Raw genomic sequence first — 22528 nt, 5'->3', positions numbered from 1 at the left:
TTAAAGATAATCGCAATATGCTGTTTTCCAGTTCGTACATTTCACGGAACTGTTTGGTTAATAGCAAGTTGGTATTTTAAAGGGTTATCCATTTGCTTTTTACGAACTATAAAGTTGGTGTAACATGAATATCGATGCATGTTCTAAACAGCATACTTTTGACCTACTTTAACAATAACAGGGTAACACACACGAGTTATTTCTGTTCATTATTTTCACCGGTTTCATGTTTTTGTCGTCATAAGTTTTCTATTAATCTCTTGTTGGAGGAGAGCTTACAGTATATATTGAAAAAAATTCATTATAGGCCTTCATTCCGTGAGTTTCGGTATATCCCGAGATGGGTTTTTTTTTGTATTTTAAATGCAAAGTTCCCAAAAACAGTTGGAAATATATATAACGAAATAAGGTACAAAAGTTAATTAACAGTAAATGAGAAAAATATGTTTGTTTTTTAATTATAAGTATATTGACATTACTTGCATTTAGCAAATTATTCTATATTGTGAGCTGACGCAATTTGTTTTTTTTCTAATATCAACAATTTAGCAACTTATAAATTTTCTATTGATTTACTTGTATCATATGTTCTTGTGTATGAATAATATATCAGAAGTTTATGTTTTCCCTGTCGCAATTTGATAACTATTGTCAAGTGCATTTATCAATTACCACATGTTTGTATTTAGTATTGGTTCACTCTAGCTACTACACATGCTACAATAGGACATATTTTTCTGTCAAAAGGTATGTTTTTTTCCTTTAAAAAAAAGCAAATAAAAAACATACTCGCATACAAACCTTATGAGAAAAGTAGTATGCATATTCGCTCTTTCTGTCTGCGTCCATTTATTTTCACGATACGAAACTTTGATACTTTATCACATAGCAGAAAAGCCTCTAGAAATTTAGAAAACTTTGGGACATTTCAGCAAAAAACATTTCTCGTTGCTCCGTATTTTTTTTTGTCCTTATAAAAGTATTAATTGATATTTTCCGAAATATTTGTTAATTCAAATTGTCGAGAGCTGTAAAGCCAGTTAAGGTCGGTAAACACTTCCACCATCGATACTGCGTCATAGGATGTTATAATCCCGAATCGGTTGATCGATACAGTTTGTCGGTGTCCTTACTAACTTGTGACATGTATTCTGTCTTTTAAGTAGACGGGTTGCTAAAGCATCAAATTGGTCCCATTCAGACCAAACCAATTATTTTCCCATACAATGAGGGAAGGTAATAGTTTCTGTCTGAACATTTTGAAATTTTGTTAAGCTACAGTTAGAACGTATAAGTTAGAAATTTTATTCAATAGGCTGTATCAGTCCCAAACCGTTGTAGAACCATCTATACAAATAGACAGATTCGAATAAATCACCTTTTTAAAAATCTTTAAGTTCAGAAAAATACCATATCAAGTCTCATATGACGAACGTTTTTACAATTTATGTACATAAGTCACATCTATGATGATCAAAGCAAAATAATTGGAAAGTATATTAGAAAGTTGAAAAGAAAAGTTCTAAAAGTTTTGTCATGATTTGCCTAGGTTATCTACTTTTTCGTGTGTTGGGAATAATTCATCATTTTATTAAAAATGAATTATCTGATTTTCTTTTATATTGCCTAAAAATTGGTCAATATAATAATATAATAATATAAACTATAAAAATTTGAATTTGTCTTGATAGAAGGCTAAATGTAACAAAATAATATTTAGTTAAATTGTCTATTGATGTCCTTTATACTTGTTGGAAACACTCCTATCCAATCTTGTACACGATAAAATCAATGTTCCACGAATGATTTACACGACGTTTCCTAGAAATTAAACTTTAAAAGAGGATATTTACATGTTCCAGCTAACATTTTATGCTTTCAGGTAATCAGTGAAAGACTCGTATATTCGCAGTGAAACCTTATAATCGAAATCGTTCAAATTTGTTAACCCGTTTATCGAGTTATACATGTAGTGCTATTGTTGTTACCAGGATGTGGTACTGACACAACAACATTAAAAAAAATCCCCATCACAATTATAAGGAAGAACGATTGAAATCGATACTGCTTATGTTATCGACCGTGCGAGGGCTGTAAAGCCAGTCAAGGCCGGTAAACACTTCCATCATCGATACTGCGTAATATGGTGTTATAATCACGAATTGGATGATCGTTACAATTGTTCGATTTGTGATATTTAATTATCGGTAACAAAATGCCATCCTAATTGTAATACTGTGATGTTGGTATAGAGGTACTTTAAGCTAGTTTAACAAAATGCAGTTTTTAAAAAGTTTATGTCTTCTGTCATATCTTAATGGTCTTTGTTATTTCCATGCTTTAGATGTCATGGCAGATATTTGATTGGTTCTTTTAATTTATTCATAGCTTTTGACTCTAAACTGTTGAGAACGTACGGTATTATTTCATCTCTTCCCTTTTTCTCCTGTTGTTGATGTGTTTCCGTCGGTTTTCGTTTGTTACCTTGATTTTGTTTCTTTCAATCGATTTATGACTTATGAACAGCGGTAAACTACTGTTTCCTTTTTTTACGACGAATGTTGACCACTTAGTGTCTTTTGATTGGTCATCTTGGTGGTCGTATTTGCGTTTGGCTAGAATAAAATGAACCCCTTACGTCCCAATTCATTTCTGTTCTCGCATTCATCCTACAATAGTGTTTTTTTTTATTTCTTGGAAATGACAACGATTCAACTTCTATCGGAGCAGGTATATATGTTTCAAAATAAATTACTGTAATTACTCCCTAATTTGAAAAGAATTTGTTTTGCTAAAAGCAGTCAATTTAAGTTTGATTTTTTTTTTGCATTTGCTGTAAGTAGTTTACGGTTTTTCGTGTTTGTTTTTATACCTCTCTGGAAGCCTTTTTTGCAATCATCTTATAAGAATTCTCGGATTTCAAAGTTGTTCGGACGACAAAAGTCTTTTCTTAATGCACTTTATAACTTTTTGTGTGTCTGGTTCAAATATTGATTTTATTTGATTGAAACAACACTGAAACAACTTGGCGTAAAATTCTGATCATATAAATAATAGAAGAATACGTGTGCCATAGATAAGAGTTATAGAACTATTTATTATTTTCAAATAGGTTGTTATTAAAAGATGGATCCCAATAACGATAGCAAAACAGAAATGTATCCTGAAGTTCACGTCCCTCCACCAGCTGGACAGATTCATGGCCAGCCTGTGTCAAATTACGGTCAACCAATGGGAGGTTACAGTGGACAACAACAGTCAACAACCACAGTAATAGTTCAGCAACCACACGCACAACAAAATCCATTAAAGCTCGTGGATATTTATGGAACAAGGGAATGGTCAACAGGAATTTGCGACTGTTTTTCAGATATAGGAAATTGTGAGAATAATTTCATTTATAAATAAAATGCAAAAAGCAATAAGGAGTATCAAATTTATAATAAAAAACCCAGACTGTCACAAATATCGAATTTACCATTCAACTTCCTCCTATTTATATATAACAAAATAGAAACATGTTGCAGCTAAGAATAAAGAAGAAATTGTAATCTAAAATACGCTCTACATTTAAGTAAAAAATAATAACAAAAACCTCGTGGCTATTGGTTACTATTATATCCACTTACAATTTTTAACAACAGCCGTGTTCTAATCAGCACAAAATATATTTGTTACATGCGCACAAACTTACAGTAAATATTCTCGAAATTTCATTTTTATTCTTCTAAAATATATCCATTCTATCAGTTTCCATTAACTTTTATTACATATTGTTTATACTAACCCTGCTTTTAGTTTTTTTAACTGATTAGATATGATAATGTACTGTACAGACTACTATCAGCCAAATATTTTTAAAGATTTTTCGAACGCTTGACCTATAAAAGTACTGTATTTGTCATATTCGAATCGATATAATTTTTTCACGTCGTTTTCGATGCACATGTTAACATGGGTAGGCATTATATTTGACTATGGTTTTTTTTTAAATATCGACAAATATAACGCCTACTCATTTTAAAATGAGCAGAGATCATGACAAGGAGGAATTAATTCATTACTTGAAAGTGTTCCTGTCAGCTCAGAGGATCCAGATTACAAAGTATTAAACATGGTTGCTATCGATTGTCGTGCACGATATGTTCATCAATTATCCTTTCGCTTTGAAAAAAGATAAATAACACAGCTAAGAGCAAAAGCAGCAAGACGTTTGAAGGACAGCCAAATTTGTCTAAAGTCATTCCCAGTTTCATGTTGTTTTTTTTTGTAAACTTAAATTATAAAAACATACAAAGCTGCAATGTTTCAATTCCTGCACAGAACAAATGTAATAACTGTGATAAATTTATTTCAAATAGTATTATCAAGCAAATTGTGTATTGATTTTGAAAATAAATAAGATGTGCAAATATCTGTTTTCTTTAAACTCTATCTTTCAATGTTTTTGATTTCTCTTCAACGTTTTATATTTTTGGCTGGCCATAATTATGGTCTCGTGATTAAAAGTTAACGCCGGAAATACGTATAATGCTACTTATAAATCATGTCATACGTTTGTGTAAGCTGACAAATTGGGTAAAACAATTTCATATCTATGAAATTGTGTGAATGTGAAATTGTGTGGTGTTTTGAAGCCATGGTTTAATCTGATTTAGACATTGCACAAACACGGTTTTATCTTTGTTGTTTAAACAATTTAAGATTTTGCTTACTCCAATACTTCATACGTGTAGTTTTTAAATGATGGCCTGGGTGTGTGTGTGTGTGGGGGGGGGGGGTCTGTTATTCTGTAAACATTCATTTTCACCCCTTTTTTCTCTAATCTTCAAAACATTAACCCCTTTTTTCTCTCATCTTCAAAAAATTAACCCCTTTTTTTCTAATCTTCATTCTTTTTGCCCGTTATTCTCTAATCTTCATTTTTAAGGGCATTATTCTTTAATCATTTAACCCCATCCAAACCCTCTTAAATGAGTATGTATATATTTTAACTTTTCGTTTGTTGAAAACATATATCTAAGCTTTCATTTCGTACATATTGTAATTTGATTTAACACGATTTGCAAACATTGAATTACATTAAATGGTATTCTACAATTATTGCCGTAGAAAAAATTAATATTCAAAATTTTTAACACGAAAAGGTACTGAAAAGTACAAGAGATATAATCGGCACTAGATGCAATTCCAAAACCTTGTTTCCTCGTCATTCGTCGCTCGTCACTCGTCACTTGTCACTCGATGGTCTTCCTGTAACGTGAATGTTTCCATTTTGTTTACTTACGTCTGTGACGTCAATCATTTGAGATAATTCGTGTCCAAATCATGAAACACAAAAGGTTATTCTCCGGTGAATAATATGGTAACTGGTATTCATTCTGGTTTAAATTTTTAAGGTTATTCATTATTCCTTGCAATTTACCGTATAAAACCATGTCACCTGTAACGTGTAACCCAATATACTTGTTTATAATAACTGAATTATGATAATATATATTTCATAACAATAGGTTAATTCTTTGGTTTCTGATTTTAGGTTTATTTACTTGGTGTTGCTATCCATGTGCCGTTTGTCAGTTGGCTAGTCGAACTGGTGAATGCTTGTGTACGCCGTGTTGTGTACCAGGCACAGAAATTATTTTAAGAGCCAGAATTAGAACAATCGGTGGAATAAGGGTAAGGACCTATCGCATCATATGGTATCAAACACTTGGTGTGAGATGACTTATACCTTACATAGTGTATTAAAAATTCATTTGGCTTTTAATCCCAAACATGTTTTGTATCGCCTGCTATGAATGTTGCAAAGGCGATGCATAGTGATCCTTGATTATATCGGTATCGTCAGCAGAGCCATTAGCCAAGAGTTGGACAACATTTGAATATTTTTAAAAACACGATATTAAAATCATCATTCGCAAAAAGCAGTCAGATTAGTTCAATGTTTTAAAATTAGGCCCCAAAACTCACTGATGAATAACAGGGCTTGGAATTTAGCAATTCAACCAAATGGAATCAAAATTCATGCAACCCTTGATTTAAACTGTGTTTGTACTTGGGTGCGCATGCCAGATGACGAAAATGATTGCCAGCCAAAAAAGCAATAACAAGGGAAGGAAGAATCAAGAATCTTGGTTGATTCATTAGGCAAACAAATAATGTAGTACAGGTTATTGATAAAGATTTACAATTTATTTGTATATAATTGTTACTATGAAAATTGTTGGTTTTAAATTTGTCCGTTAATATCCCCCAAAATTCATACGAAACAAGTGTCAACTAATAATGATAGTGTAACTAGCAAATATTTTCCCATTCTCTTTATTTTATTGCTGGATAATGGACGATGTCCAACTGATATGTTCAAATAGAAAATGCATGATGACCATCATATAAATAGGTAAAGCCGAACGTGCCAATTGAACATCGCCTTATATCAACTCTCGTTATTTATTCAAAAAATAATTACCAGATCTCAAAAGGCTATTAATATTATAGTGAAGTAAATTATGTAACTCAATTGATATCAATAAAGTCAACAGTAGTTTACCGCTGTTTAGAATTCATAAATCGATTGAGAGAAAAAATCTCGGATACAAACTAAAAATGTTGGAAACACATCAACTATAAGAGGAAAACAAAGGAACAACAGAAACACTGAAGTGCAACAAAAAAAAACATAAACATATATAGTAACGAACTATTTTATAACATTTGCCATATTCTGATCTGGTTCAGGATATGGTAAGACAAAAATTGTGGGTTGAACCTCTGACCTCGTTTTATCAAGCGATATCATTATTCCCACTCGTTATGATAACTACGAATATATCAATGAAAACACGTATTTCTATGTTGCAGTTTTATCCAGAAAATTCTTTATTCGATAGATGCGATGTCTAATATTATTAGTTACATGCTGTGATACTAACCTAATACGATATATATGGGGTCAGAAAATTCCATATAAGGTGAGAGCGAAGCTCGAATCCCCATATGAAATTTACTGACCCCATATATATCGTATTAGGTCACTAGCACACCGTGTAACGAATTCATCTTACCGACTTTCTTCACATATGGTATTTTGACTAGCGGCCTATCAAAGTGATCAAGTTTACAATACTTAGTATTAAGATCCTACTTCCATTTGTCTATACAGAAAAAAATGCCAACAATATCAACTCTTTAGCTTTAAATTTGTATTATGAATTTATTTCAATCGTTCATTACATTTACTTTAATTACTCCGTCTGTTGAATTTTTTGGTTTTTGTTTTGAAAGGGAAGTAATCCCGTTATGCCAACAATAACAACTTGTTAGCTTTAATTATGTTTTATAAACTTATTTCAACCTTACATCATCAATTTCTTCGTCTGTTGAATCCTTTCAGACTTTTTCTCAACACCGTGTTGTTTTTATGAAGGGTTGTGGCATCATATTTTTTTAAACTTAAGGAAGTAACTCCTTACTAACCCCATATGGAAACTAACCATGTATGGTTGCTAGCGCTATATTTTTCATGACACCCTATATCAAATATTCATCGTCACCACGTGTAGTCCTTTAACCAATCATATATCTATAAATTTACAGGAGGTAAGATAAATTTATATATAATTAATGAAATAAATAGACTAATCTTAAACCATATACAACTGAGATTCAAGCTAGCAGATAATGATACAACGGCCAAACTATATGAATATAAGGAGATATTGAATGATTGTCAATGAGACCACCATCCACCAAAGTTAAGTTAGGTGGATGTAAGCAATTATAGTCAAAAGGATTAATTGCAATAATTGAGCGAAATAATTTAGTTTAAATGTAAATTTTACACCATACATTTCGAAATTCCTTCAGAATTGTTTTATACTTCTCATTCATTTAGTGGTACGTATTATGTGTCATCACAAAATTTCTGCCGTAATAGGTATTTATTTGCATACTTTCCAAAATTTATTGTACTTTGAACCATATTATAACAATCAACACGTATCATTAATTTCAATTGTATATCTACAGGTCGTATATAAGATACATGTAGTTGTTGAATGCGTGTGACAATTAAGGTAGTTAGAAATTATGCAAAAACTGCATGTATTACCAAAACCTTATTCTCAAATATATTTTGGTACAACGAACGAGTTGTCTTGTTATTAATGAATTCCTGTATCTTTGTAGGGAAACGTTTGCAATGATTGTCTGACAGTCAATTGTTGTGGACCATGTGCAGCCTGTCAAGAACACAGAGAACTGAGAAATATGGGACTGTAATGACACATAGTACTCTTTGGTATAGCGTTTGTCCTTACCAATTGATCGAGAAAATGTATAAAAATAAAACTTTAAAAAAATTATTCTCGTGTAAATTCTAAAAGCTACAATACCGAATCAAGCGCCTTTTCTAAATATGATGAAGTTTAATTTTTAATGATTGAGAACCAAAGAATAAATATCTGGATGTTACATTGGATGTATATTTTGTGTTCAATCATTCAGATAAAGAGTTATTTGTATTCTTTTCGATGCTAGATATTGAAGTAGATATCAATTAACTAAGAAGTTTGTGTGATTACCATGTTGAAATATTATGTCCGTATTACTATTACTACTATAGTTTTCCAACTAAATATGTATAATCTGAACATGCTTATAAATTGCATTACATAAGCGCTAAACGACTGTGTAGAGATTATGTTACTGCTGAGAAATGAAAAGTTGACAATAGGAAAACTGATTTCTGCAAGTTCTTGTTCTGATGTACCAGTCGGTGTCAAAATTAAGGAAAATATATAGATATAAATCGGACACTCAAGTTTAGGTTTTTCCTTGATCGCAAAAGCACTTGAATATATGAGATGCAGGCTCAAAAATGAACTGTGGATATTTTTGGTTTGCATAACACCATCAATATGATTATGAAAGTGAAACTATAGAATTTTGCAAGAGGCTTTTCTATTTGTCCTTCAAACAGATAAGTTTGCATTCTTTCATATGAGTTCAAAATCAAATCGGTCACTGTAAGTGCAGTTAACTTTCCATTGGAATACCGATTTTCTGGTAGTATACCAATTCACTAAACTCAACAAATATTTTATGGATAAAAAATAGTTTGTTTTATTCATAAGTACAATTTCATCTGTAACTGAAGAAATCAAACCATTGTTTAAAGGGGATTGATTATACATGATATTTATTTCATGATGATATGAAACTAAGGACTTATAATAAATCGAATGTAAGTGAAGCACTTTTATAAATGTCAATCGTCTGACCTTTAACAAATCAAATTATTTGTATTTAAGTCCATTACCTGTCATGTTCATCGAATTGACTCATCATACTTGAATTATAACGTACTAAATCGTATATCCAAATTATGAAAATCGAAAATTTATTAACAATTAACATTTCAAAGACTTGATAACATGTATCAGCATTTCGAATGAATTTAGACTAGACGCCATCTAATTAACTATTGCATTGACCTCCAAAGACTGCCACCCTTCATAAAACCGGATATAAATATAATATAGATACAAAATGATAGCGAAATCGTGCAATTAGATTTTTAGACGTCAGTTTAATTTATTATAGATTAAACATATATGTTAATTCATCGTTTTTACATGTAAAAAAAAGAGTTTCTGCGTATCTAATCAGTCAATGAAATGGTTCACCCTTTTTCACTTTCAATTTTGTCATTCTCTTCCTTTAATTACTGAATACGACTAATTTATACATAATTCATCTCTAACTAAGGATTCAAAAATAAAAAGCTTAAAAACAAGATTTATTTTTTAGGCCATCAAAGGTGGGGATGGGCGCGTGCGACCTATACGCCGCCTAGATTCGTCACAAATGTAATATGATTAATCGTGTACCAACTTAGAATTTTATAACTTATAAGAAATAAGAAAACAGTGACACCCGCGAAATTGGATGTATGTGAGAGGGGTAATAATGTTTAGTCTAAAAATTCACATTGATCTTTTAGAATCTTCATAATGCGAGACCAAAGGTTGCAAATTAATGGCGACTTGAACTATTTGTATGATGATCTCCGTGTCAATATCTTTCATTTCATACCTTTCTTCCCGTACCATGTTTAGTTTAAATATATTTATTTATAGTGGATTGGGAAACAAGTTTTGAAACATATAGTAATCCCTTTCCACTTTGCGGGTGCGATTGCTGCCTTGTAGCGGCATTAGCTTGCTCTTTTTCGAAATCTACAAGGGTGTCTTTAACGTGGAAGAGATATGGCTCTCTCTTAACACGGGTCAGCCATTTATCGTCCCCTTCCGACGGACTATCATCGTTTCCTCAAGACCATACTCGCAAATGATGTCAAGGGAGAGCCGAAAATTAAGTCCCTGAAATTTTCATCCCAGACGGGAATCGAATCAGGAACCCTTGTGTTAGTAGTCCGATGCAATAACCACTACACCAAGGCTCTCGATAACCGTACAATGTGACAAATTTAACGAGATATTAAACAAATTCGAGGCAAGGTTCACTCAATTCTTCATTTAGACGTGCATTTTTACCTCTTTCTCCGTTAACATAGAACGGTTGTAGAAAATATTACACCTCACAATAGAAAATAGTTGTATATGTGTACAAATTCTTCGATATCATAGAAATAACAAATAAATAAACAGAAGTCAACCTTTTCTTTGTCTATTAATGTGCCGTCACCGTACCGGATATTAGATACCATCGAGTCCAAACATTTGCTGTGGTTTACACAGTGATGAAACCCTATAAAATAAATATAGATACAAAAAGATAGTAAACTCGTGCGATAGGATTTTTGGAGATCAGTTTATTTCTTATTATAGGTTAAGAATATACGTTAACTCATCATTTTTACCTGAGTCAATCTAATGGTTCACCCTTGTTTCACTTTCAATATTGACATTCTTTTTCTTTAATAACTAAACACGACTTATTTATACGTAACTACTCTCTAGCTATTGGGATGAATTGAAGGTGACATAAATCGGATTCAATGTGTCGAATTATTCAATTACAACTGAATAATTCATCAGTGATTTTTTAAGCTAATTTTGTTTTTTTCCAAACTGGCTGTTAAAATCGAATGATTATTTGACCATCACACCTAAAATAATGATTTAACAAACAAAATCATATTTTATATCTCGTAGCTAATGCCCATTTAAGTAGTACGCTGTATCAAACTGCATATCACAGCTGCTTTCAAGATATAAAATTAAAAATGTATAACAGACATCGTGATCTGAGTATAGCTATGTCACATGTTACATTATCATTTGACACTCATATGAAACATAAGACATTACGTGACATTACTTTTCGAACTGTTCATCTGTTGTAGAAAAAAACTAGAACCTTTAATAATATTACTACCACTGGGTCTATCCTGGTTGACCGATAGTCCGAGAATTAAGGTACCAGCAGTTAAGAAGATATAACTTCAGTACAGCATTAACATACTGGTTTTATTGTATTGCACTCTACTGATTTATTTTTTTGGGAATCTCATTTAATCAAGTAAAGTGTCTCTGTTATGTATAGTTTTGATTCCTACCCCGAGCAATATGGTAGCACTTCAAATTGCTCAGAGTCTGAAAGACCATATTATATGCTCGACCATTAAAGTCGAGCACATATTTTACTCGACTAGTCTCGACAGTACTTAACTGTACTTAACTGTACTCGACTAGGTCTTGACTTTACTAAATAAATCTGTTTCAGTACTTGATGGTCTTTGTGTGGTCTCAATTGTCTCGACCAAGGCTCGACCAGTCTCATAATGTCTCTACCAGTCACGACACAATCTCGACTCAGTCTCGACTTGTCTCGACTAGTCTGGACCTTCAAATTTAGTCTTAATTGGTGTAAATGAGCCCATCTAACTAAATTAAATATAGATCTAACAAAATTCAGGTTTATTTGGGAGTTGATTTTCATTGCTGTGAAATTAAAGAGTTTAATTAATAGGTAAAACAAAAGTTGATTGTCATCTTTAATTATTTCTATAACTTTTTTCAAATCAACTTGGATTTTCTTAAAACTCTACAGCTATCTCAATTATACTTTGATCTTACAGAATGTCAGGTTGTTTGGTAGTTTGATTAATTGCTGTCAAATTTGAGGATTCAATCTAAAAGATAGAAAAAGCTAGAATTTTCAGTCATACTTAATTCAGATAGTCAACTTTAAATTTGTTTATTACTTTTTCAAATCAACTAGGATTTTCAAAAGACTACACAGCCATCTCAGTTACATATTGACCTTACTGAATCCGAGGTCGTTATGTATTTTGGTGTATTGCTGTCAAATTTAAGCATTAAATTAATCTAGGTAAAAAAAAGCTAGAATTTGCCGTTCGACTAAATACAGATAATTTTCAGTAAGATCAATATATAACTGAGATAGCTCTATATTTTGAGAAAATCCAAGTTAATTTGAAAAAAGTTATAAAAAATCAAAAGTAAATTATCTGAATTTAGACAGGTCGAGACTGGTCCAGATAGGTCCAGATTGGTCCAGCCTTGGTCAATCACATTTCAAACTACACAATGTCGAGACCAGTACAGTTAAGTACAGTTTAGTACTGTCGAGACAATTTGAAACTCATCTAGTAAAATGTGTGCTCAACTTAACGGGTCGAGCACAAAACCTGTTTTTTTAGACTCTGGGCAGTTTGCTGTGTAGGTTTTTATGGAGTGGTTATTTGCCTTTCAAGTTTTTGATTTTTAAAATATTTTTGCCTCGAGCATCACTGCATTTATATTTATAGTCAAAAATATTGTCGTTATTTTTATCATAATTAATCATTCATAACACTTAACCTAACAGATAATTTGTATCGTGTATCTGTGTTTGGATTGTTGTGTGAACCTCACTTGACAACGAAACTATACAATAAGAAGGTATGGTAAAAGTGTCATTAAGATAATTCTACATTCAAGTCATAATGTGTAAAAATATAACAGTTTTAGGCCAAAGTACTGCTTTCAGCACTAAGTATTGGCCCCAAAATGACCAATGAACAAACATATTCAACCTCGCCTTATTCTGTTTGTGAGAGTTCGAAATAAAGGCAGCAGAAGTATACCGCTGTTAGAAAGTCATAAATCCATTTAGGGTAAACAAATCCGGATTACAAACTAAAACTGAGGGAAGTACACCAATTATAAGAAGAAAACAATGAAACAATAGAAACACTAAGTGCAAAACAAAAACAAATAAAAAATTAGCAACACACGAAGAAACAAATTATAAGATAGCAGCTGCCATTTGCCGGTTTTGTGTCTAGTCAAACCAAATAAGGAGCGTGAAATTTAAAGAATATTGATTGTTGTTGTTTGTCACATTTGTTATTTTTTTCATTAATTGTTTTGTACATAAATCTGATTATAGTTATCATTGGTACCAGGCTTATAATATGAAACGCCAGACAGACGCGCATTTCGTCTACTTAAGATTCATCAGTGACGCTCAGATCAAAATAGTTAGACAGCGAAAACAATTACAAAGATGAAGAGTATTGATGGACCCAAAATTCTCGAAAGTTATGTCAAATACGGCTAAGGTAATCCATGCCTTGGATAGGAAAATCCTTAGTATTTCGAATAATGCATACTTTTGCAAACAGTAAATTCCTTAAAACAATTACCATATAATTGATATTCATGACTACTGGGCTTGTGATACTCTTGGGGACGAAACGTTGCGTTATAGATTTTACTCACCTGAAGACCTTAAAGTGAACTCTGCTTGTTAATACCTGTGTCTTTTTGTCTCTTATGGAGAATTGTCACATTGGTAATCATACCACAGCTTCATATTATATATGTTTTAAGAGGCGCCTTATTCGTTTCTGAAAAGAAGGATATGTTTTACATTATATAACATGTTTTTCCTTAATGTTATCTTTGTGTATTGGTTAAAAATCAATTCATTTGTTTATTAGTTCACGTGTTCTCCTTTTGAATACCTCTAGCATTAAAAAGAAGAGAATGAATGAACACTTAGCAAACAAATTGAAATATGATATGACATCTAATTGTTAAAACGTTATATAAATGATTGTACATTAAATCAAGGATAAATATTTTTCGATTTACACTTTATTGTCCTATTAGAAACATCTGGATTTAAATCAACACACATAACAAACCTATCAGACCAATGTGGTCTTAAACGTAAAGATAAAGCAATTAAAAAAGGCGACGAGACTTCAAAATTATTTGTCAGTTATGTTTCCAGTACACGGGAATTAATCTTATGTTATTCATGTTTCATTGCCATTGCAATTGTATTCTGTGTACGTCTAATAGGGACGACATTGTCCTTACAAATGCATTATATGTATGTATAATAGGGACGACATTGTCCTTGCAAATGCCTGATATGTATGTCTAGTAGGGACGACATTGTCTTTGCAAATGCAATATATATGTATGCCTTATATGAACGACATTGTCCTAGCAAATGTGTTATGGGTATGTCTAATTGTGACGAAATTGTCCCTACAAATGTATTATATGTATGTCTAATTGGGACGAAATTGTCCTTACAAATGTGTTAAATGTATGTTTAATTGTGACGACATTGTCCTTACAAATGTGTTATATGTATGTCTAATGGGGACGGCATTGTCCTTACAAGTGTATTAAATGTGTGTGTAAAAGGGACTGTGTTGTCCTTACAAATGTATTACAAATGTATATGTATGTCTAATTGGGACAACATTGTCCTTACACATGCATTATAGGTATGTCTAAAAAAGGAACGACATTGTCCTAAAAAATGTATAATGGGGCGAAATAGTATGAGTAATATTAAATTTCGGATGCCTCTTTAAACATGTTTAAGACAGTGGATTTTTTTGTCGTTCATATCTATAGCACTAATTTTACATATGTTATAAACCATACTTCATTTCTAATAAATGAAAACAAATGAATAGTAAACAGTAACATATACAAATCAAGGTAAAAACTTTCGGAGGCATCACCCGAACACAAAAGGGAGTCAGACAGGTTTGTCGACGGGATAGGTACTCTGCTATGCACGCATCGTTCACCAAGCGAATATATACATTTAGTATAAATATCACATACGGGAATAGGAAAAAAATGGAAAAAGTTAAAGATCCGACGACTTTTCTAGTATCTGTAGTACCAAGACCACGAAAAAATTAAAATAGTAATTGCGAAATAGACACATCGAATACGTTAATCCTATTCGTTTTTGTAATGGTAAAACTAATATCGATTTTAATTGTTACCCATTTGAATCTATTGCTACATTTTTTAGTGTCATTAGTAAAAGTTTGTTGATAATATGTATAACGTGAGCATGCATAACCTATATGTATTAATTGAGTTATAAAGAAGGCTATACGATTAATCAAAGGGTAATGTGGACAATTTGACTATTGGTAAGCTGAATATAGAAATATTGTTTAACATTGTAGTTTGTAGTCGTCCAAATATGCCAATACGAAGTAATTTAACAAAATTTGAAGCTATCGAGGGAGGATCGTCAATTTGTCTGAAAGTGAAATTATTGAACTTTCCAAACTGCTTTAACTTTTTGTATGTTTGTATTTGAATATTGGTTCGGTTTCATACGAGTTCAAAAGAGTCATGGGATAGTGGTGCAAAGTAAGTACCTATAGGAATACCGAATGTCTGTAAAAATATCAAAATAACCGAACTCACCAAATATGTTATCGATAAAAAAAAAATCCGAATCAGATCATCTCCGATTCATTTGTTGTTAATACAGTGTGATTCCTAAAAGAGTAAGATTTGTTTTGACTTTTAACAAGTAATTTTTTTTGCGCTTCTCTTGATTGTAAAAACCAGCTTGAAAATGCCTGTATTAAGTCAGGAATATGACAGTTGTTGTCTATTCGTTTGATGTGTTTTATCATTTGATTTTATCATTTGATTAGGAACTTTCCGTAACAATTTTTTCTCAGAGTTCAGAATTTTTGTGATTTTACTTTTTTGAAATAGAATTACCAGATTTGTTGATACACCAGTTATTGAGTTTGTAACATCAGTGATTATTTTATGCTTAAACAATATTTTTTTAACCATTAGCTGCTTAATTATTTTATTGCATGAGAAAAGTTGATCAAGCAGGGTGCGTTCATAATGGTTTTGGTGAGTGGATGTTGTTTCCTTTACTACTTTTCACAACGGCTTTTTGTCCGAGCCTGTCCAAGTCGTTTGTTAGCCTGCTAACGACGTTGATGTAGTAACAGTCGACAAGTAGCAGTCATAGTATTTGTGATTTCGGGAATCGTAATCAGGACCAGTGGTGTGTGACAAAATGAAATGAATGTATATTACGCAACATCCAAATACAGTCAAACCTCGTTGTGTCCAAATCTTAGAGACCACACCAAGGCATTCGATTAATCCGGGGTTCTATTCATCCGATGTCGAAGGTGTCGTCATATATTTATAATATAAGAAATAGTGCATGAGGATTGTAAGAACTATATACTTTGTAGACACACATTCTGCGGACGTTTTTACCATTTCACACATTGTCGCCAATATAATGGAATAATTTTATGTGACTGTCATATAAGTGAGAGGTTTAGATAGCTGTAAAACCAGATTTAATCCACCATTTTCTACACGAGGAAATGCCTGTACAAAGTAAGGAATATGACAGTGGCTTTTTTTCGTTTGAAGTGTTTGAGTGCTGATTTTGCAATTTGATAAAGAACTTTCCGATTTGAGTTTTCCTTGTTGACTTGCATTATACTGACTGTTTTTTTTTTTTAACAGAGTAATAAGTCGTTGTGTCATACATTCAGTAATTACACGTTGTATTTTGCAGGTTATTATGAGCTGAACCAGCAAACCCGTTCAGCTGTAATGACTGAGGCGTGACTGATGATAATGTCCAGCGGTACAATATTTGAATCGGGGCAACCAGGAGGTTAGAATTTTACATCATATATTGTAAGGGTCTGTAATAACCTGATGTCTTTGACGCAACGTGTTCTGTGTATGGTCTGTATATGAAAGAACAGGTGTAATTTTATATTGATATAAGACTGGGGATAATTCATTGGTAAATGTACAGCATGGCCATCTGTGTAGATATTTATTCCAATAAATAATATCCATTTAAGGATCGATAACTATAAACACTGGTATGACATTTAAGATGAAAAAGTAATGAATGTATGTTTGTTTCAGCGAAATAACCTCTGAAATGGAAAGGTTTAAGCTAAAAGTAATATTTATAGTGATAACGATAGTTGTATTTATAAACAGGAATAAAATTCAAAACTATCTTAAATATAATTGGAAAGTGAAAGACGATGTTCTCATGTTAACACCACATGAAATTAGAATTCTAACCCGAGACAGAGCACCACGCACGTGTCCAATTGTACTTCCTTCATACAAACTTATCTTTTTTTATAATCAAAAATCGGCGTCAACTTATTGGAGATATCTGCTGCATTATATTCAGAATATTTCCACAGTTCGGAAACCATTCATATTACAGGATCCTAAAAAAAGCGGATTTACGTTTTTAAGGGATTTTAATGCCACTGAAATTACTTATATGATGTACAGTAAAAATTGGACAAAGGCCACATTTGTCAGAGAGCCTCGGGAGAGATTGCTATCACTTTACCTTGACAAAGTAGTAAGATCACCTTTTACTCAAAAATTGTGTAGAGTAAATATCAGTTCGTTTGAAGAATTGTTTAAAGTGATAAAAACATGTAAAAGAAATTCTCACTGGGAATCTCAAGTACGAGCACCTCTTCATTTTTACAAGGAGATGATGATAGGAAAATTTGGAAATATTTCAAAGTTTACAAAAGCTTTGTTGACAAAGATTGGAGCATGGAATTCAAAAGTAGAAACATGGCTTAAGTCAGACGAATTATCACAAAGATACAGAAACCATACTGTAGGAACAGCAAACAAACTACATTTGTTTTATAACAGGCATCTTGAAAATGAGATATTTCAAATGTACAGTTGGGATTATAAGGTTTTTGGATTTAAACAGCATTACATAACGTGATCTAACACAATTCTTCTGTTTAGAAATTTCTATTTCAAAGTGTGAAACTTACGAATATATATATATATATATATATATATATATATATATATATATATATATATATATATATATATATATATATATATATATATACGCATGCATTGGTTCAATAAATTCGAGAACATTTTGGTTACATGTACAAGAAATTGGTTTAATAAGTGTCTAATGAAAGGAAACTAATCTGACGTGTTTTTTTTTTGTTTTGTTTGTTTTTGTTTGTTTACTTTTTTTTATTTATACCACCGCATTAAATAATACTTACTTTATTTACAAGCTCTCCTATCATCCCGGTCCAATTTCCGGTGTTGTCTAACGTTCCATATCTGCTATCTTGCACGTGATTCAGGGAAAATGTGGCATTCATCATTGGACCTATTTTGTCCAGAAGGTCTGGTAAAAGACCAACAAACTTTCTGCTATTACCATCACCTTGAGACATGACAAGTGGTGGATGCTGTAAACAATATTTAAAATGGTTTTAAAATGATAGATCCCTTTTTAAAAAAAATGATGGGTCCATTCACCAACAACGAGGCCATACATACAAAAAGAATTGACCGCCAATGTAAAACTTTGAATTTTCAAATCGACTTTTAAAATGTGCACTTTAGTATAAAAATTAGTCCCAGTTGTTCTCAGGGTGTTAATATTTCCCCAAGTGTTTTCGTTTTGCTGTTTGTGATGTATAAATACGCAGTCAGGTCCGTTCGTATTGGAACGTTATATCGATGAAGAGAGAAAAAAATATTACATATTTTAAAAATATTGCGTAGAAGCATTTTTATAGGTTTGCAAATCTCCTGTTGTATGACAAAATGTTCGTCCCTGTCTGACATACCGTTGTTTTAAAGAATTAAAGTTACTGTAGAAAATCCCGCCCATCGTCCTCGTAGATATATTATACTGTTCCTGTTTATGTATCGCGCCATGAATACAAATGTTTTTTTTTTGCCACACTAGAATTATAGTAAACGATAAACATTTGTTTTTTTTTAAGAGAAAAGGTTACGTAAGGGGGCTTCCAACTTTTAATACTTATCTCACCCTGATGACTCTAGTCTATATCGTACTCATTATTGACACTCAGATCAAAATAGAAATAAAGTACAAAGGTAAAAAGCATTGTGGACCCGAAATTCCTAAAAGTTGCGCCAAATACGGCTAAGGTAATATATACCTGGGATATGATAATCCTTAGTTTTCGAAAAATTCATGGTTTTTTAAACAGGAATATTTGATAATGATTATAGATAGATAAAGTGTTTGAAAACTACATGATGCATTCATTTCACATCTGAGAGAAAAAATAGGCACGATTGCGGATCCAGGAATTTTCGTAAGAGGAGGACCATATTATATTATAGCTCATATCGTGACATTATGATGACATGGTAAGTCCCCCCCCCCCTTTCCCCGGCTTGAAAATTTGAATATACTACAATAAATAGACAGTAGCTAAAATTAGAAATTCAATTAAATGCACACAAGTTATTAACTCGATCTTGTGTAATGAATAAGTCGGTAACATTTTCATTTAAACTTTAAAAAAATCGTCAGCTGACAGCACAAAAGGTGCATGATGCATGCACAAAAGGTGTGATCTTATCACATATTCTTTTCTAAATTGCAATACATTACAATATTCGAATTAAGGTCACGCTTTTATTTGCAAGCTTGTAGTTTTATAAATATCAAGGTCATTCTGGTTACGAAAATCATAATATGTGTCTGCGTGAATTGTGCATGATCTAGATCTTACTGTAATCTGGTGTACCATAACTGTTCCTAATGAGAATAGTTTTTGATTATTCTGCCTACAATTATGATAGTGGTAATTAAATTATCTTTTTCTGTCTCATGATTCATATACGTGTAATTGGAGTTATGAAGGATGTGACAAATTAAATTGTTACATTTTGACATTTATAAAAATGCATATATAGGTTAAATATACCAACTTTATGGTGTTCCTCCTTTTAATAGAAAATAGGTATAAAATCGTAAAAAATCAATATTTATCGTAACGGACATTTAGACTGGTTCGCCTATCTACATTTAGATCAATGTGCATATTACATTATAGAACAAGGTGATTATATATAGCGGGATCCCAGTCTAAACGGACCTTTACACCCCTTTTATTCTTTGCTTTAACCCTAGGAACCCTAGGTCCCTCCGTCTTTCACCGGTGCTTGTTGTATGAGCACTAATTGTCCTTTTCCAGTTTTGGTCTGTTTTGGTGGGGTTTATTTTTCGTAGAAAAAGGATAAACGGGTATCATATTATTATATTAGTAAACTAATGTTATTGTATTTCGATTGGATAAAAGCAAGAGTACATTAAGTAAACATATCCTATTGGTAACGAATATTTACTAAAAGAAATTATATAAACACAAGTTAAAAAGAAATAAAGAGGGGACAATACCATATGCGATGTTGCCTCTTGTATATTGTAATAATATGCCCTTTTGTCTTCGAAAACCACTCTAATGGTACAATATAGATGTCTAGTTCATTATTTTGTTCTCGATTTTGTTTGTTTTTCGGCGGTATGTGTGACTTTATATGTGTATTGCAAAAAATAGGTAACACTTACCAGAATTGTAGTAACTCGGTAATCAGTCAAACCCTGTTAAAATAAATATGTATTGCCATAACTTTTTCAACATCAAACTGTTTCTAAAAAAAATCGATCATAAAAGGGAACATAAAGAAAAGGCAAGCAAAAACAATAATATATAATTTTAACTTTACATATATATAAGATACTTGAATTGAAAAGCAGAGGCATCACAATAATAGTAAAAGAGGAGGGTGTAAAGATATAGAAAAATAAAAAAATACTAGATTATTTGAAAATTAACACGATAAAACAAATAAATGAACCACTCCAGACACAATTTCAAAAAGAAAAAGACCATCAAAAGGGGCGTGAAATATCCCAAGGTTAAACGTTTTATTTATAATAAAATAAATGTTCAATATTATCCTTGAAATGATATAATAAAATAAATCAAGAAAATTTAGAAAATATCCTTACCTCGGTCGCAGAGGTGTAAAAAACAGAGACGAGTAAAAACGCTGTGTATCCATACCACATATCCATGTTCAAGCAGTCACACGTATACGATTATTTATTGACACACACATATAATTCCCATAACCAAAAAAGTATCACATGTCGTTATTTAAATTTTTAAGCGTATCTCTTATTTAGTAGTACTTTAAATTTAAAAATCAATATATGCACACCATCACGTGGTTCTTATCTAACCGTTTCATTTTATTTTTTTAAATGTTCAAAATTTATTTAGAAGCAATTTTTATTCTCACAAGTTGAAAGAAAGGTTATATTTCCCAACATTTGGTAATATATTTTTTTTACCGAACATTTATGCAAAGCAATACACTTTGAACGGATCAAAATGACGGTATGGGCAAAAAAGGATAAAAAAGGGGAGAAAGGGGGGGGGGGCGTGTAATATATGTTTTCTTTATTTTATGCCGTTTTTCTGTATTCTGTTTTTGTCCGTGATCTCCTTACCATGTAGTCTATAGTCTATGCTTTAAAAAATCTAATAAACCATGCAATTCAAATCCGGGTAGCACATCAGATAATCCGGAAGAATATACTGTTCTGCTTTCCTGGTAACAACCCTCGTGTTGCTCGTAATGAGCAAAAATTTGACGATAAGTTAAATTTAGGATAAAATTTGTGTTACAACACATATTTAAAGTAAAAGTCAACAAAGTCAAGTCGGCGATCTTAAACGTTTCAAACTTTTTTTAGACGTCCTGGAAAACAGCGACTCTTTTTCTAGAGAATGTAGCTAATCTCTAGTTTAACTAAGTTTGTGTTCGCGATTGAATACCTTGTGAATAGGATGTATATTCCATGTATGAACATGCTGCCGGAATAATGCTCGAAAGACTTTAAACATGACTGTATACAAATTGAGCGAATTTCTAGATATGAAAATATATAAAGTTTGTAATGCCAAATTTGAAGTTTTCCGTCTTGTTGTTTAAAAATAGCATGAAACACACATAACTGTATGCAATTTCAATTCTGTTTTGCGAAATTGCAATTTATTATATCTATATATATATATATACACACTTTTTTTTATTATTATTATTCAGTATGTGGAGATGATTTGTTAAATTGACAATGACGGATATAACTATCTTCTCCTTATTTACATAGAAGCCTTTGGTATATATATTTTCGTTATAAATAATGGTTGCTAGTTCACAGTCTGGTATCTGTATCCTTCCGGAATCGGAAAGGGTTATTCCGTATCCGGACTGATGTTAGCTCTCTCTCTCTCTCTCTCTCTCTCTCTCTTGTTAATTGCGGATAGCAGACGTAATTTAATGATTAAAATATAACAACTAAATCT

The 22528-nt window shown here is 31.9% G+C and overlaps 2 protein-coding genes across 5 annotated transcripts; one reads left to right on the top strand and one right to left on the bottom strand.

Annotated features, from left to right (window-relative positions):
- The first annotated feature begins 674 nt into the window (after nt 1-674).
- Nucleotides 675-8482, top strand: LOC143049330 (placenta-specific gene 8 protein-like). Its single transcript, XM_076223000.1, has 4 exons — nt 675-747; nt 3113-3382; nt 5540-5679; nt 8191-8482. The coding sequence occupies exons 2-4, from the start codon at nt 3127-3129 to the stop codon at nt 8281-8283; spliced, it is 489 nt and encodes a 162-aa protein (XP_076079115.1). The 5' UTR covers nt 675-747; nt 3113-3126; the 3' UTR covers nt 8284-8482.
- A 2126-nt stretch (nt 8483-10608) lies between these two features.
- On the bottom strand, nt 10609-21314 carry LOC143048341 (putative glutamate receptor). 4 transcript variants are annotated; one of them, XM_076221983.1, is made up of 4 exons: nt 21166-21313; nt 20722-20754; nt 18386-18577; nt 10609-10773 (listed from the first exon to the last, which is right to left on the bottom strand). In XM_076221983.1, exons 1-4 carry the CDS (start codon nt 21229-21231, stop codon nt 10756-10758), a joined length of 309 nt encoding a protein of 102 aa, XP_076078098.1. In that variant the 5' UTR covers nt 21232-21313; the 3' UTR covers nt 10609-10755. The 4 variants fall into 4 exon arrangements, 3 of the variants coding, with proteins under 3 accessions (XP_076078098.1, XP_076078097.1, XP_076078099.1); XM_076221982.1 differs by lacking the exon at nt 10609-10773 and adding an exon at nt 13758-13882 and having other exon boundaries at nt 21166-21314; XM_076221984.1 differs by lacking the exon at nt 10609-10773 and adding an exon at nt 17126-17245.
- Nucleotides 21315-22528: the final 1214 nt, after the last annotated feature.

Source organism: Mytilus galloprovincialis, chromosome 10 (genome assembly GCF_965363235.1).
Source record: "Mytilus galloprovincialis chromosome 10, xbMytGall1.hap1.1, whole genome shotgun sequence".
Lineage (NCBI taxonomy): Eukaryota > Metazoa > Mollusca > Bivalvia > Mytilida > Mytilidae > Mytilus > Mytilus galloprovincialis.
Note: the sequence above shows the minus strand (reverse complement) of the source record. Positions and strands in the feature narration are given on the sequence as shown.